Source organism: Phoenix dactylifera, chromosome 14 (assembly GCF_051530095.1).
Source record: "Phoenix dactylifera cultivar Ajwa chromosome 14, Ajwa_hap1_PhDact_Kaust_v1.1, whole genome shotgun sequence".
Classification (NCBI taxonomy): Eukaryota; Viridiplantae; Streptophyta; class Magnoliopsida; order Arecales; family Arecaceae; genus Phoenix; species Phoenix dactylifera.
In genome coordinates, this window is record NC_143203.1 from 5,665,523 (window position 1) to 5,683,241 (window position 17,719).

Genomic DNA, 17,719 nt, shown 5'->3' on the forward strand with positions numbered 1-17,719 from the left:
TTACCATGAAATTTTGGTACCCAAAGCCCAGTGACAGCAGAACATGATTGTGTCCAGCACTATGCATAGCGAGATGGCAAGAGGGAAATAACAATATGCTAATAAGAGACTCATGGCAGCAGGACAAGATACATGCCTGTGCTTACTACCATGCTGAGATAGCAAGGGACCAATGTGTCAAAAGAAAATGGAAAAATCAACATGTCCCGCCCATTTTCCAAAGTATTTACAAGGCTCCGCATAAAGGAGTTGAGAGACAGTAAACAAGTTGGAACTGAATGCAACACATTGCAACATAGCTGGTAAAATCAAAGCCAGCAACAAATGTGCCTCCAACAGAATTCATTTGACTTTCAGGTCTTCACAAGGATTTGACATGGACTTCAGGAATGGAAGCAAAACAAGTCAAATCCAACATAACATCCTAAAGCCGGAATACAACAGAATCCTGCTTGTGGATAAACCCATTAAGCTTTAACTCTCACTTTGAGTGAGGTGAGGCATGGCATGGAGTACAGCGAGTGGAGCTAAGTACTCGTCAAATCTAGCATCTACAAAAACCAAGCCAACAAAAAACATGCCCACTGCTCTCAAAGAACCCCTTCGCCTTAAGTGTCACTTTGACCAGGCTTTCAGCATGCTGCCAGTCAAACATGATCAATCAGGAAATCTGATGGAATCATACTCAAACTCTACACTGCATTTGCACATCCAGAATGCACATACTAATTATTGATAAAACGAGATTAAACCACAATGAGGCAGTTGATGAATAAATGATTCCATGTACACACCTGTCTCAAAATTCATTCTCCGCACTATTATAAGGTTCACCACCACTCTGCCTGAAGAAGTGACCACTGCGTCTTGAATGATTCTGACCACGCTCCCTGTACCTCAGTCCTGGAGGCCGGGAACCCTCCTGCGCTTCTTTACCAACATGAGGGTTCCACTGAGATGAATCACTGGGCTTACCATAAGGCCCAATAGGCTGGTACTGATAATGTGAATTATTCTTTCTCCCCTCCCCATTCAACTGAAAATTTTGCCTGCCACTGCAAGCATCTTGCCCTGAATCCCTACCTCTATAAGCTGCTTCTTGGCCTCTATTAGAGCGCCCATTATGCTGTCGTCGTACTGGAGTAACCTGATGTTCATAATGGGCTTTTACATTCTCTGGACCTAGCTCAGGATTAATTGGCACCTCTTGGTTTAGGGTATGGGTCTGCTCTTTTGGTTGATCTACAATAATCTTCATGTCTCCTTGAGATTCTTGATAATAGCATTCACCAACCCTATTTTTTTGGGCAAGGGCATTATTATCCTCCTCCTGCAAACGATTACTGTCAAAGCCTTCAGAAGCGAATTCCTTGTCTGATCTGCCACTATGAAAAGCAATTTTTTGCCCTCCATTGCCCCTATTTCCTTGGTTATGAGAATTGGCCTGAGATTTCGGCTTCCAATGTGATTTCATATGCTCACCACCAGAAATCTTGTTCTCGGTCTTTGAAGCATTTCTTATATCAGGTTCATTTAAATCAGGGGCTGGATTTTGGATATCGCTTCTATCATCTATCCCAGTCTGCAAATCCTTGTTTCGAGCAGAGGCATGATTACTTCCTGCAACTCTGTGAACCTTAAATTGCTGACGTTTTTGTCTGTTTGTTACTCCTTGATCCTTCACACCAGTAGGTGCGGCAATCAGTTCAGTTGGCAGTGCATTAGCATTATTACTGTCCCAGCCATCAGATTTGAACTTTTCTAACTGGCTGTCAGGATTTAACAGTTTGTGCTGATCAGAAGGCTTCTGAACAACTTTAGCAGCACCAGAAGAGCCTGAACCATCACCAGTACTCTGTAATGCTGATGCAGATTCAGCTGAACTTCTTTGACGCCAAGATGCATGTTTGATGCCAGGCCTATTAGGCTTATTCTCCCCAACATTCTTGGTATCAGCAAGAAATTCCATCCTTCCAACTGCCAAACCATCAGGTCTGCCCCTATTAGGACTCCTAGAATCAAATTCAGGTTTTTCTGACTTATCGCCAGATGCTGCCTGCTCGAGGAAAGGAGAAGGTTGTTGGGAATTTTCTTGCTGCCACATTCCTTTGGTTACAGGTTTAGGAATATATCTCTCCATTTCAGCCCTCTTTGTTTTCTTGCCATTGTGCATATCAAGCTCTTTCTTTCCCAAAGATTGACTGCTAGCAACAGTCATACAGCTCCGGCTGATTTCCTCAGGCTGCCGCTCATTCTTGTTTTGCAGCTTTACAGGCGCCCAGACGACAGCATCACTGACATGGAACTTGTCTACAGGCTTGATACCTTGCTGGTTTCTTGCTGACCTCCTAGAAGGTTGAGGTTTCCATTGGTTGCTAATCCTGCCATGAGCTTCTTCAGTTGATTTGGACAACCTCTGGTTGGAAGATGTAACCATAACATCCCTAGAAACTTGAGGTCCTGAAACCTCACAAGAATTTTGAGCTGGAACTGCGACAGTTTCCGCCAGTGATGCTGAGGGATGTATTTTCTGACAATCACTTGGACCTTTTTCAATATTCCCATCAGTATGTGCTAAAGATGGTGTGGTGGAGCTCATGGGAGCCTCATCCAACTTGTTCTTGTTCCTTGAGTTCCTATTATTTTTCTTCTTGTGCACAGAAGGGCCCTCGTTATGGGGCAAGCTATCATTAGATGCATGTACAGCCACCGCAACAAGATTTTTTGGGCACTCTATATTCCCAGCAGTGATTGGCTTCTCACCTGGGTTTCTTTCCATTGAAACGCTCTGCTTTCTTCTGTAGTTCATATGCTTATGCTTGGAAATACTACTATCGTGAACATGTGAAGTCATTTCCTGATCAGCAACCACAGTATTGTTCTCTTGCCTCAGCATCAGGGATGGGTCATGGGAAATTGCAGGATCATCTGAAGCTATATCAGAAGGCAAATCAACTGGTGCAGGAAGATTTTTAAGCTCACTATCATTTGCCTGTATCAGTGCAACAGACTTCTCAGCTGACATAACACCTGGCACTTCATTGTTTGTCGCATCAGTTTTGAGAGCTGTACCAGCTCCAGAATCCTGGTTATGCTGCATATAAATGCTTGGTTGTATAGAATCATTCAAAGATCGCGTGTTCAATTCTTCCAACTTTGCAAGAGCTTTTGCTTTTTGCTCCCTCGTACGTTCCTCCTCCTCCTCCTGCAGCTGTCTTGCACGCTGTGCAGCTATGTCCTTCATTTTAGCACGCTAGTAGAAAAGGCAACTAAATATCATCAGATTTAATCAAGGAATACTAAGCAAGCCTTCACAAAGCAATTTAACAGAAAAATATTGTCAGTGAGATACTAAGTATTTAGTTGTATTTTAGTCCGACAGCTTCCTTTGGCACACAATTATCAAAAGCATAACAGAAAAGGAAAACATCCCCTAGTTGTAAGGAAAAGATCTGGACAAAAGCATATTCATCAAAAATAAAAAGATGGTAGTGGTTAGTCCTATTTGCTTTGGTCAAAGAGGATTTAGATTTTCTCCTAAATGCAATAAATTTAAAAAAATGCCTGATGCTTTCCAGCTGGTATTACTATGGCCTAAAGCTATAAATATTTATTGTTATAAAAGTATCTTTTCTTGGAGAAGTATAGAAATTTGCTAAGAATAAAATGGATTTCTGAACACAATTTGGAACAAGTTTATGTACCTTCTTCACAAAATTAGATAGATCAAAACCTGTTTGTATTGATTTGCCGTTAGCTGATATTTCCATTTACTTGGCAAAAATAGGACCAAGTAGGCAATGCCAACATGCATATCCATACATAAGGTAGCTTGTGTTAAAACTTCAGGCTATTACTTGACAGAATTACTAGATGAGAAATCATATTAACAGAATGGTTTTCTCATGAAATAAAAGAGCTCGAGCAGTCCCCCAGAATGAAGTCTCTCAACATTATTGTTTCATCAGACTCGTAGTTATTCCATAGAAGCAAGATATTTTCATAGAATTCCTTCTAAAATCCAAACTGTTTTTCCAGTTGGCATGAAAAAAAATATTTTTACAAATCAATGTTATGACCTCCGGGATTCACAAAATGATTTTCAAACGTGTATTGCAGCCATGGCATAATGAAGATGAGAGAAAGCTACATACTTGGGTTTGGTAATCAAGTGAATCCATAGTGGATGTATATGACCCACTCATGATTGCATGATCCGACTCCTTTACAGCAGTCTCTTGAGAAGAATAGACATCAGGAACTCCTGCCCGAGGGCCATCAGCATTTGTCACAGTGGTTATCACTGAGGAATCTTTTCCAGGCGATTCCTTTGTCCACCCACCATCAACTTGACTATTAGTTGTTGACTTAACATGATGATCAATTCTAGTTCGTGTTGCATTGCTTCTCCTGTAATTGCGAGAATGAGCCACTTCACCATGTTTTGAAGAACCTGACTTACCCACTGCAATGATTTGCGATTCTGATGGCCTAGGGACAGCTTTCCCATCACTAGATGATTTAAAGTCATTGTCCATTGCAGACGAATTCACCTCACTGGAAGCTGGGATGACCATACCAAGTGAAGGAGCATTTTCAGCAGGAATAACATTAGAGGAGATTACTTTTGTAGAATGATCTGCCTTCCTAGTTGCAGCCTTTAATTGTTTTGTCTTTTCTTCTCTGAATGAAAATGGTGCAACTTCATTGTGGCAATCAGCACACCGAGCTTTATTATTTAGACCCTCTATTTTCTCCATCAGTGCTGCATTCTTTTTTGTAACAGGATACTGTTGCCGATCATGAGCCAGTGAAGTAGCAGTTTCCGGTCTCCTCATCAGAACACCATCAGCTGCTTTGTCTGAATTTTCTTGCAAGTCCACATTAACAGGTTCTGAAGAACGACCTTCACAGTCGCTGGATGGCTTCAACAAACCTCCGCAATCAGGTTTTGAGTTCACAAGTACTGCATGTTCATCCTTTCTGCTATTTGGGTGCCAGCATTCCTCCCGTGCAGAACCACCGAGTTTGCTTCCCTTATCAAAGTGTGGTGGGTTAGATACTACAAGTTGCCCAATATCTTGTAATTCATTATCTTCCCAACCATCATGCTCTTTTAGGAAAACCTTGTACTGTTCTTGATGAGTACCATGAGACTGATCAGTTTCCGTCCATTCTTTGGCCATTGGTGGATCATGTCCACCTATATCAAACTGTCCTCGGTTAAGATTGCTATTTTGATGTGGATGCTGGTTATAAACACCTGGCTGACAAGCTACTCTCATGAAGGGGACCTCTCGCTCGCTGTAACCGCAAAAACCCACTTGAGGCATGCCATGATAGCCGTCATAGGGCACTGGAGCTTGGCAAACTCCAGGCCTAGTTGGGAGAACAGGATGACTGGCAACCATGAATGAGTGAGAGGGTACATGAGGACGATAAGTTGCACCATTATTGGGGCGGTATCCACACTGTCCAGCACCCGGCCTAGGAACAGCCTCAGAGTTTGGTGGAAACTGAGGATAATAACCAAAATGATCCGCAGCAAAACCACCATGGGGGCTTGTTGGTCTGTATGGACCACTTGCCCCTCCTCTATACCAAATTCCATCAGGAGAGTGGAGTGGAGGACCATGCCATAAGTCCAACTGGTGAGATGTCATGTTTAAGCTGGGATATTGCTGTCCATGCTGGGGTTCCATCTGCCAGTTCATATTTGGTGGGGCCCCACCTCCAACATACAAATAATTATCTTTCTTTCGGGTATTCATAGTTCCCTGCTCCGGAAATGCAGGTATCTTAGCATCCCCTGGAAGAAAGAAAGCAGATGCCACATTGTCATGCGATAGCAGTGAACAAAATCTAAAATGATAGGGCCTTGACTGTTGAAGAAAACAACAGGAGTTCTAGATATCTACCAGACACAGGAGATTCCAGCTTTTCTTTTGGTGCTGCATCAGTATCAGAAGCAGAAGCAGGATGCCCTTGAGAACCATGACCTGGCAATGAGAGTAGCAAATAAGAAAATTGTATGATACGTATGAACAAAAAAAGATACTAACAATGTCCACAAATTTTTAAAAAAAACTGTGTACTAGAAATCCAAGATGATTATGCTCATCGGTGTGCTTTTCTTTGATACTAGAAATGTGTCAATCAAGGTCTACTGAACCGGCCGGTTCAACACGTACCGTACCGATACCGGCCCCAACCGGTATGGTTCGGCTGTGGAAAACGGTACCAACCCTAGGGGCCGGAACCGGCCAATTTTTGCTGTGTACTGGTGCGAACCAAGCCGATTTGCATCGGCCCAAGCGCGGCTTTGTTGAAGACTCACACAAGCGGTGCCGACATAGCACCAAGCCAAGCGAGGTTCGTACGACATCCAGACAGTTGATGAGCCTTGAGGTCGGTCAATCCTTGGTCGGCCAAGCATTCGCGGCATCGGCATCAGCAACGCACACCCGCGCACCACAGCAAGGCCCAAGGTCGGCCAATCGGGATCCGCATCCCGTCCACCCGTGCCACGTGTCCAGGATGCCCATGGGAGGTTCCCACTTCAGCTAGGAAACCTCCTTTGGCAAATAGTCTTCTTCCGCTGCACCCAATCAGGACACACGTCCCAACCAACCGGGATGCACGACCCAATCCAACCGGGACATGAGTCCCAGCCATCCCGGGAGACCTCATCAGCCAGCCAAGACTCCTTACCAAACAAGGAGTCCCAGCCCAACTGGGACACGCATCCCGGATGGTGGGACACGCATCCCGACCATCCAGGATGCGCGTCCCGTGCAGATGCGAGTGCCCAAGTTGGAAGAGCTTTAGGACTCTTCCAAGGACCTGATTTCATGCCAATCCAAGGGAGAGAGAGGCCTTGCACGTCAGCCACATCAGCAAAGGCCTTTGGGATAAGTGTTTTCCATGTTTATCTTAGCTTCTATGTTAGAGGGTCTTAATTTATATTGTCTTTCATTATGTTTAGGAGTCCTAGGGCTTTTGGGTCGATAAAAGGAGTCTTAAAGGGACCCATTGTGAGGCATCCCATAAGTTGACTTTTGTTTCTCATTGTTGAGAGTTTTCGGCCGAGAGGCTTGGGCAGCATTGTGCCGATTTTCGATCTTTAGATCTTTGTCTACAATTTGGGCTAGTGGTTGATACATCAATCTCCACTAGATTGAGCTAGGAAGGGATCATTTCAATCCTTTGCTAGATTTTTATTTGCTTTTGTTTGTTCTTTGTTTCTTCTATTCGGAGTGGAATAAAATTCAGTTTGCTTTCATTGTTGATCTTTGTGTTATTCCACCGGCGTTACCTACAATCAGTCCAATATTCAGCGATTTCTCCAAAGGCGCACGCCAAAGAGCAAGGTGAGGGGCTTGAGCCCGTGAGGCCCCATGAGGCTTCCACGCGGGCGCGAGCTAGGAACTGCGCCCGCACAAGGTTCCCCGCGCTGGGAACCGCGCCAGCGCGCCCGCGCAGGCATGAGCGGGGAATCGTGCGCCCTTCTCGCGCCCACGCAACAATTCCCCGCGCAAGAAACCGCACCCGCGATCTGTTCCCCTGCAAGGAATCGCACCCGCACACGGTTCCCCACGCGGAGCAGAGCGCCCACACAGGGCAGCCGGCATGGGCCATTTAATGCCACAGACTGGCATTTAAGCAGAGCGCCCACACAGGGCAGCCGGCGTGGGCCATTTAAGACCACAGAGTGGCATTTAACACGTCCGCGCGTTGTTTTTTTTCGCGTCCGCACATTTTTCTTTTTTCGTGTCCGCGCATCACGTTCGCGCGCGCATCTACTCTATTGGCCAATTCGGTACCGGTTCCAACCCATACCGATGCCCACCGGTACGTCGATACAGTCGGTACGGTGGACTTTGATGCCAATAACATAGCTCTAAGAAGCCCAAAACATAAGAGGATACAAGAAGTGATACTATCGCAGGACAGGGCGGCGCATCAAGGTTAGGTGAAGCAAGTGAAAAGCCTAAATTGCATCGATATGTTAAGATCCATAACCATCATTGTTTTCTTTTGTAAACAAAGTTGGGGTTTGCATTTAGAAAAAGCATGAGACATGAACTCCCCAATAGGAAATAATAAGCAGGAACATCTAAAAACCCGTATTGTTGAGAAACGAATGGGGAACAGAAGTCCATCCATGCACTCCCCATAACCTGGGAGCAAGATGAAATGCTAGATATCAAATAGCGCGTCTCAAAAGATTCGATGATCAGAGTCTAACCAAGCTTCTATGTGAAAGCATCATGTGATCCATCAGATTGCTCCTGTTACCAACAATTCAAGTATTCAATAAACTATACTGCCCATGATACCTACAATAAGATACCATGACAGAAGACCATGCATATACCTCTAAGGTTCTTAAACACTAAACTCTTTTCTGGTTTTGTGTTTCATTTTATTCATTTGCTTACCTCCATTTCAAAATGTGCATATGCAACCTTTGGTACAATATGAGAACGCTTAGCAACAAATAGTTGATTAAACCAGCATAATGGAGAACCACAACTGACATCTGAATTCATCCACAATATCAGTGTAAATTACTTGGGTTTTTCTCCAGGAATTTGGTGTAAATATGTATAACCAATGCTTTCGAAGTGCTTCAGTAAATATTAGTACTCTTGCAAGTTATCCTAAATATCTCCGAATTCATTAATTTATCAGGTCAAATAGAAAATGAAGAGTTCATGCAAGAAATTAACAGAATGAAGGATGTTCACCTTTTATAAAAATAAGATAATTGGAAATGCATATGGCAGAGTCTAACTTATTGAAAACATAAAGCAGTGTTGGAATTTGCTGAGAACTAATTTTGGGTTTACATGGGCAGTTGAACTACTATATGGCACTCTTCGATGCAAAGCCACACTATGACATGACAGATACTTATAGGAGAAAAAATAGTATTGAGCACTAATTGTAACTTTGGTCCTGGTATAGACAGCTTCCATTGTCAGTCAAAAAGTGGGCACACAGAATTGCAAACTGATTCTAACAAAAATTTTACCTGATTATGTCATTTAAAAAATATAATTTGAAGGATGTTAGTTGTCAGAATGTAAGATGTGCATACAATACAATGAACTAATGGAATGAATCTGCAAGTTGGTTTCTCTTGTACTGAATTTTATAGTGATTAAAGATGTGAATAGGTTAGTTGATACACAATTTGTAGTGATACCAAAAACTTCCGCTTTTAGGAGTGCTGAAATATTGACATTCTTGGACACAGATGATTTGGAATGGCATGACACTCATTAGCACTGAGAAAATGGAATGTTCAACGGATATCATCTCAAAGCATCAATATTCCGCACTAAATTTGGAAAGTCATGTCCAACACTCCAGTATAACTATTGAAAGTTCAACTCTAAACTATTTCAATTGCCACACAGAATTGATATGAAATGTCCAGGCATTTCCACTCTACTACAAAATTTTCTTCTTTCAGTATAATCTAACTTGATCTATTTTCAATATATAGTACCATTGACTAGTCAACTTACTGTCCTGTCCATTAAATTTATGTTCAGTACATAGTTACTACATATTTATGTTGATTAAGTGTCATTCTCTTGACCAAGGTTAGAAGAGCCAACACTGATACCCCGATCAGTACCTTACTGGTACTAATACCATACCGATATGAAGTTACACCTCTTGGTGCCAACACAGCACTAATGAGGTGATGTATAATGGGCCGATACAGACCACTACTACAGGATATGCTGGTAGTAATACCCATGAGAATTTATTCTGGATGCAGATAGAAAGTCTTCGGTCATACTGGATTCCTTGCTCTTAGATGGTTTTTGGGTGGTAATCCATGGTATATGTCTCAATAACATTAAATGTTTTACAATAATAATTACAGCAAAAATTCAAGACATGTTTTGCAGGGAAATAAAAACTTGAACAAGTACTAATGGGGGGAGATAGGATGGAGTGGCAGTCTGAAGATCACCAGTTTGGGAAGAAAGGGACTCCACTGAATATCAAGGAGACAAGGTCTAGGCCTACCTTGCAGTCTTTTTGAGAGGTCGATATTCCTACTTGATCAATGTTTTACAGGATTTAGTATAAGGTCATTAAGTGACTCTAGTCCAATAACTAGGATTAGAAATTGACCATAGCCCCTTTGAGTTATTTGGTGAATATATTATGGGGCCATAATTTGTCCTAGTTTTCATATACATGGTCAGCACGGAGATAAACAGATCAGCATAGCTACACCTTTCCCTATCCAATACCAGCAGGCCAGAATAAGGCCAATATGGTACAACAAAATACTTCATGCATTTTAGTACTATGAAAGCCAATGTAAAGAAAAGTACAAGAAAAGCTACTAATTAGGAACCAGAAAGTTTTATGATTTATCAATTAACTGGATATCTACTACCTAATTAATCTCATTCATAACATCAAAAAATATTCGTTCAGAAGAGTTAAAAACTATTAAGTGAGGAGCACCTCGCTGACAATGTGACTCAGAATTCTCAGAATTCTTTTCAGAGCCAAGTGTTGGAAAATCTCCAGAACTCAGAGTGAACCCATTAGTTTTGGATGATGGAGGCCCCTACAAAAATCAAAATCCAATTATATGCCTGCAAAAGAGATTATGCATGGATATATAGAGGGGAGAAGTAATTTCTTTTATTGTGATCCTTAAACCTTGAATAATAGTAGTAAATAACTCATGTGTTGAAATATCTTATTCAGAAGATATTGAGTGCCAGGATAATACCAGTCTGTCAGTAGCTCTAGTGGGGCCCCATGCAACTGTACTGTCTGCTGAATTTTCTGCAAAGCGAGACAACTGAGAGTTTCCTAGTCTTGTTTCTGCACTTCGAGGGCGAGTTGTGATAATAGATGTGTGATTTGTTGCCGATGATCCCGATGCAGATGATGGACGTGAATTTAAACCCCATGCATTAGATGGAGGCTCATGGGATCTATCACTAGAAGCAGTAGATGGTCGTGTGCCACTTCCCCCAGATGAGGGACGACCATTGGTAGGGCTTGGTGAACCAGTACTCCCATCAGTTTTAGGTGATAATAGAGTAGATGAACTCCATGCGTTTGGAACTGCCGAAGATGGTCTGCAACCCCAGGTGAGAGTACCCCTAACATAGGCAACCACAAGTCATGTCAAGGAGCTTAACTGGGCATTTTTTGATCATTCAAAAAGGAAATAGTACATCATGAAATATTTAAGATGTGAAAATCATATTAATATGGAAAAGAAAAGAATCACAAAGAACAAGACTCACTTTGGAACAATTTCCACATTTGGGTCCAGACCTTTGTTTTCCAACCTTCAAGAATGAAGATAAATTAATTTACAAAGAAAAAACAGCATTAGTAATTGAATAATGAGATTTGAACTAATTATTCTTGAAACAGAAATACCTTTGACTAGGTAAGTTAATGGGCTTCGGAACTTTGCCCAAAACAGTCATGCCAGATTTTCGTGCAGAAGCCCATCTAGAAGTAACTAGAAAAGTTAAATAAGATAACCCACTGGTATGCATAAGACAAAATATTAACCAAGAAATAATGGATCAAGATAGAATAAATGACAATCTACATTCAATTTAGTAAAACATAAAAAAGTGCATCAAGGTACAAAAAATAATTAAAGCAGCAAAAGAAGTACAAAAGGCATTTGAATGAGATTTTTTTGTAACATACAAATTACTAAGGATTTAAGTATTAGTATGGTACCAGTACCATGCGAATACATGGTATTTCACCTTTATTTTGCTTTGCCAACTTCAAGAGACATACCATGTGCCTGCATGGTTCCATACTATACTGACACCATACCAATAAGTTACTGGTTTCAACTATTGCAAATTACTTTATATAGTGGTTCTGGTTTTAAAGGTTTGGTTTTAAAGGTTATTAGAAAGGTAGTATTACAGTTAATTTATAATCATGAATTCAGCTTCCATATAGTTGTCAAGTTTCAGAGCAAGAAAGCAAGCTCAAAATTATAAAACGCACTTAATAAAATTTAACTGACAGTGATCTGATGCTCTCTTTATCTGTTGTATTGAGAGGTTCAGACGACAATTTGATGCATCTGAGATCCATTTGGCTGTACTATTATTATCAAATTTATTAAATTATTTGTTATTATTGTACTAGTACTCACGTCTCCCAAGAATGAAGCATTTGGCCAATATGATGCATCAATTTTAAAAATTGCTTTGGAATGAGAGCGAGGGTTGTGGGGAGAGAACTACAAAACAAAAAAAGGTACTATACGCATGATATAGATGCAACAAAGACTTATACAGACACATACTTTGGCTCTGCTGTGAGACAGTTTTTATTTGTTCAATTTTGATAACTTTTCTTAACTTGTTCTGATAACTGAAGCGGGCATGAAAGCACAAAAGATGTTAAACAAATGGAAGTTCTGCATGCATGCAAAAGTCAGAATTTTGCATGCATATCCTTCCTCACATTGCATTGACTTATATCCCTCTAACCTTAGTATGGCTGGGATAAAAAGTTAACCCAACTTATCTATCTACTATTTTGTTATTAATTTTATAAATCTATTTCGAAAATTTTGAGAGACATGTTTAAAACTTCGTGCTAGTGGTATATATTTTCTTTTCACCTTTTTTGGGGCAAACAAGCAATTAAACAAATCCTGAAGAGTATATATGCAAAAACCCTTGAAGGAATAAATTGTTAAGTTAATTCAGAAACATTACTTTTCATTTGGAGCTTATCATCTAGCCATAGAGGACATATGCGCAAGTTTAAGATATTTTGAGGAATGTATATGCAAGTTTTAGATTTAGGAAAGATATATACGTACTTTTCTCTTTCTGAGAGGTAAATAAGCAGAGAAGCAAATTCTAGAGAGTATATACACAATAAGCACATAACATTTACATATATATCTGTGCATGTTAATTTGGATTGATGACAACAATAAAAAAGTTGGTCAGCAGTACTAGTTTCTTCGCTCATCAGTGTAGAATAAATATCTCCAAGAGGTAAATAAGCAAATAAGCACGTGCTAAAGCATTTATATGCAATGATCCCATACACGTACATACAAGTGTCTGCATGTTAATTTAGGTTAATCATTATAATAAATTAGTTGCAGATCATACTTTGTTCTCAGCAGTAACTGCTTGCCTATCGTCACTCTAGAATTAAATTTTCTTTTCTATGAGGTAAATAAGCACATAAGCACATTCTAAATAGTATAAAATATAAATGCAACAACTAGGTTAATCATTAGAATACATAAGTTACTTGTAGTTCATAATGTGTATTTGGCAGCTATCAGTTGCTTCTCTTATCATTAAATTATGTACGACGCTAAGGCGTAGTAATCATATGCATAAGAAAAAAGGCAGTCATTAGAAAGCAAGATCCTGAAACATGTTATGTGTTAGTTTAGATACAATGGGCCCAGTTATAAAATACATACTAAAATAAAGTACCCTGAGAAATATTTTAAAAAAAATGGGTAGATATGCTGTTGTGGTTTTACTGTATGAAAGTATTTTCAAGGCAAATTTATAATTAAATAATGAAAATGGAGATGGTTGAACTTTAACCTTCGATCTCCTGCCAGTAAACTTGAAGCCATAACTCAAGCACAGTGCTTGCAAGATCATCAAAATATATACATAGATCTATACCTGAAAAGGAAAAAAAAGAATGAGATTTTTTGAGTTCTCTAAGAGACTAGATATAGACCTATTTTATGTGGAGATAACAACAAACAACACCAAGCACATGTTTTACGCTCAAAAAGATAGTCAAATCACTTCAAATCTCAGATAACCCAACCTGGAAATATTCAACCATAATCTGATTGAAGAAGATATTCTAATTCATAAGAGCATGCAACTTTACATGATCTGGTAAAAGTTTTCTGTTATTTCCATGTCTTCTCTATTAGGACCCCAAAATGATGTAAAGTGACAAGTCAACTCGTATGAACTCAGGACAGTTAGTGATTACCAAGTACAAGTAGAAGCTCAACAAAGAGTTGCAGACCAGGAGACAATACAAGGGGATAATAGACACACAAAACAGATCAACCATTTTCCTTCATTGTGAAGGTTAAAAAAGAGGTTACTAAGAAACAATATTACAACATTTGTAATAATTATGCATGTATGCCATTCTGTTATCTTTTCTTCCAAACAAACCAATATTATTTAGTAGCAGAATATAAAATTGCAAAATTCTTGCTACAGAAAGAATATAAAAATGGGAAACAGCATCACCTTATTCTTTAATTGTTGTTCCTTTGCTATTCAACTTGATTTTCCAATCACGTGAATGTAAGATCTCCTGATCTGCATTTGTAAAACAGTCATTCTGTGATCATGGAACCTTTAGATTTAAGCAGAAAAATCTTATGATGCAATTGGAATAATAGGGTTATGTGTGCCACCAAATAACTCTCTTTTTTATTTTTGGTGCATACCCACTTCAAAAGCAAATTAATAGGCCGATATGCTGCAACCAGCAGTGCCAGTACAATTAAATTTTCAACTGCTACATGGATATTCCAGTTTGTAACACAAGTCATAGTTGTCTTATTCTATTTTTAGTGAAGATATGGCAACATGAACCAGCAGATATGATTGGAGATAAGAACTTGATGACTGCGATGACACCAAACATTGGATCACTCGGTCATTTGAATACTTACATGCATTCTTAAGTGCACGGTTTTAAACAATTAAGAGAAGAAACATTAAGTAGAAATATTGATTATTTGATTCCTTAGTTAATCGCCTGGATTGGTAACCAGCCAATATTAATACACGGTGGCATGGTGATGAAATTTGCTTTTTCTCTATTTTATTTGTTGACAACTTCAAATTTTGTAACAATTCGGAGCTTCTCAATGTAAAGATAGCTGAAACTCAAATATCGAATAACTAAGGCTCTATTTGGGGGAGTTGTTGGCAATGGAGCTTTTGAAAGTAGAGCTTTCTAAAGTAAACTTTCTGAAGTAGAGCTTTTATAAAAAGCTATTTGTTGTTTGATAACTACATTTATAAAGTGCTGTGCCACTTTAATATGTGTTTAGTAAACAAACTAATAAATTACTTTTGGTATGACAAAATGACCATAAAGAACATTGCATAGTATTATACAATAGAGCATAATAAAATATAATATATATTAAATATATAAATATATAATATAGTATAATATTACTATAATGTAATATAATATTATTATGATATAGTAATATAATATTGTATACTATAACATAATAATTTAATATAATATTAAATCATTTAACATAACATATCAATGTATTATGATATAATGTAATATAATATTATATTTATAGTATAATATAATAATAAATATAAAAAAAATTATAATTATTAGTGTAAAGTAATTTTTCATAATATAACAAATTTTCTAGCTAGGTGATAAAATCGGTTAAACAATTATTAAAAGGATATTTTGTGTAATTGTTATATTTTATCACGGATATTTTGGTAAAAAACAGCTTTCCGACCGAGCCTAAAAGTACTTTTTCGGAAAGCTCCAAAATTAAGTTTCTCCCAAAAAGTTGTTTTTAGCTTTCTAGAAAAGCTAAAACAGCTTTCCAAAATTTTTACCAAACACCCTTATTTTATCTAAAAGTGCTTTTGGAGGGCTAGAAAATGCTTTCTGGCCCTCCAAAAGCTCCCACAAACGGGGCCTAAAATAACAATCCTTGACACAATGCTACATTCATTGACACCTCATAGTTCACATTACTAACTAGTTAAGGAAGTGGCTTGCAAAAGAACATGAACTGCAGAACAATAACCTAGTACAAGCAATTCCAGAAATAAGAATATTCAGAGATGAACTTCCATTTTCATTTTCATGCGAATATAACGTGTTACACAGATATTAAAATTTTGTCCATAATCTTCCATCGCAGAAATTATTTTGCCATGTTCATGACAAAAATGTGATAACTAGAGGAACATTTTAATATGAAGGGGAAAAAAATCCTAGAAGTTATACCATAACATGATAACCACAACAAATGGCTGGCACAGCTGACAAGACCACTACATATTCACCTGAATGGCAGGTCAAGGTAACTTACTGATTGGCTATAGAGGATTAGTAAAGAAGTTGAAAGACCAAGAGATGGCCATAAATTCTAATGATGACTCTACTATACGGTCAATCATCTCCAATATGATGGAAAATTTTATATGAAACCTGAATGCTTCAGCACAGAATACTATATGTGATGCTAGCAACAAATATGATTAGGCCAGTGAAATTCTCAGAGGATCTAATTTCCTATTCTCATTACATGCGTCAATCTAAACATATTTAACATCCCTTGTTTGCTTTGTTCAATCAACATAACCACAGCCTTATGGATAATCTTATAATTCACTAAAATCAGAGAATGTCTTGTGACCAGCTCTAAACGCCTAATGAATGGATGTTAAATTCCTGACCAAGGCAAATTTAGGTAATACAGAGTCCTCCCATGGAACCTAGAAGGCTACTTTATACCTTAGCACTCAAGAAGGCTTGTCTTATTGCCATCGAGTTTAATCTCATAAGACCAGAGAACGAGCCGTGATGAAATGAGACGAAGACAAGGTTCAATATAAAGAATGGCATCCCATCTGTCGATCACCAATTACATACTCTTCCGGCTGCCTCGCCAACACATTTAATCCATTCACAAAAGACTCAATAAAATACAAGACGAAAACAAAAGGCGGGAGCATCATCGGCGTATTTAATCATTTTCCAAATCCATCCGAAAATATAAAAAAACATCCATCTTGGACAAGAAGTCCTGCATGAATTCTACAAACAAACTTCAATAAAATCAAGAGAGCCCAATAAGACGATCCAATCTGAAACAGAATATAATGCCATCAAATACATCAAACCAAAGAACCCGCCCAGACCAAGAGATCGCAAGCGTGCCTTCATGAGATAAAGGAAACGGGGGATCGGAAGACATGGTTCTCGAAGGTCCGATCCTCAAAAACCCTAACTCTAGAACAAAATCTACGAAACGAAACCCTAACCCTAGAACAGGAGAAGGATCGCGAGCCTTACCCTGAGGACCTATTTACAGAGGAGGCGGCCGAAGCCTGGCATCCGACGAATCGCGTCGGCCGGAGAAGGATCGGAGCGGACGTAAGGTGGCCGGAGTCGCCGCCGGGTGGACGAGCTTGCTCGCGTCCGCGAAGAGAGACTGACAAAAAGGAAAGAAGGGAAAAAGGAAGCCCGGGGCGCGAATAAGGAGGGCAAGAAGCATAGGGGAATAAAAAGGAAATTTCGAGGACGTGGCACGTTATTATTGGATATCCACAGGAATCGATGTTTTAAGAGGAATAGCATCGCTTTGCCTCTTTCCGAATGCATGCGGGATCGGTGTTTGAATATCCTACCGAGCTCCTTGAGTGCCACGTTTAGGATGCTGTAGTGGGGCCCGCTCTTTTTAGCGGGGGTGGCAATGCATGGTTGCGCGTAGCGGCCGGTATATACCATTTCGCTTCTCACATTTTCTGGTTACTTCTAACGATCTTTGGTACGGATAGGGGTGGCAATCGGATCGGGTCGAATCATAAATGAGTCGGATCACATACAAGTCAAATCAAAAAATTATAAATCTAAACCCGAACTATTTATTAAACAGGTCAGAAAT

The 17,719-nt window shown here is 39.4% G+C and overlaps 1 protein-coding gene across 3 annotated transcripts; it reads right to left on the bottom strand.

The window, feature by feature from the left end:
- Positions 1-31: 31 nt before the first annotated feature.
- LOC103696426 (protein MODIFIER OF SNC1 1-like) lies at positions 32-17,311 on the bottom strand. Of its 3 annotated transcripts, XM_008778048.6 has the most exons (11): positions 17,128-17,311; positions 14,298-14,369; positions 13,620-13,703; positions 11,440-11,514; positions 11,301-11,345; positions 10,775-11,153; positions 10,501-10,606; positions 5,919-5,999; positions 4,155-5,809; positions 795-3,253; positions 32-640 (listed from the first exon to the last, which is right to left on the bottom strand). In XM_008778048.6, the coding sequence occupies exons 3-10, from the start codon at positions 13,649-13,651 to the stop codon at positions 800-802; spliced, it is 4,827 nt and encodes a 1,608-aa protein (XP_008776270.4). In that variant the 5' UTR covers positions 13,652-13,703; positions 14,298-14,369; positions 17,128-17,311; the 3' UTR covers positions 32-640; positions 795-799. The 3 variants fall into 3 exon arrangements, with proteins under 3 accessions (XP_008776270.4, XP_008776268.4, XP_038974928.3); XM_008778046.6 differs by having other exon boundaries at positions 32-3,253; XM_039119000.3 differs by lacking the exon at positions 13,620-13,703 and having other exon boundaries at positions 32-3,253.
- Between the last annotated feature and the right edge of the window lie 408 nt (positions 17,312-17,719).

Bases quoted from the DNA above. Each gene is read 5' to 3' on its own strand.
- LOC103696426 (XM_008778048.6), bottom strand. From the start codon at position 13,651: ATGGCTTCAAGTTTACTGGCAGGAGATCGAAG. The intron at 10,607-10,774 runs GTATTATCCTGG...TGATTTTTGTAG, and splicing joins CTAGAGCTACTGACAGACTG to GGGCCTCCATCATCCAAAAC. The intron at 5,810-5,918 runs GTAGATATCTAG...TCTTTCTTCCAG, and splicing joins GCTGGAATCTCCTGTGTCTG to GGGATGCTAAGATACCTGCA.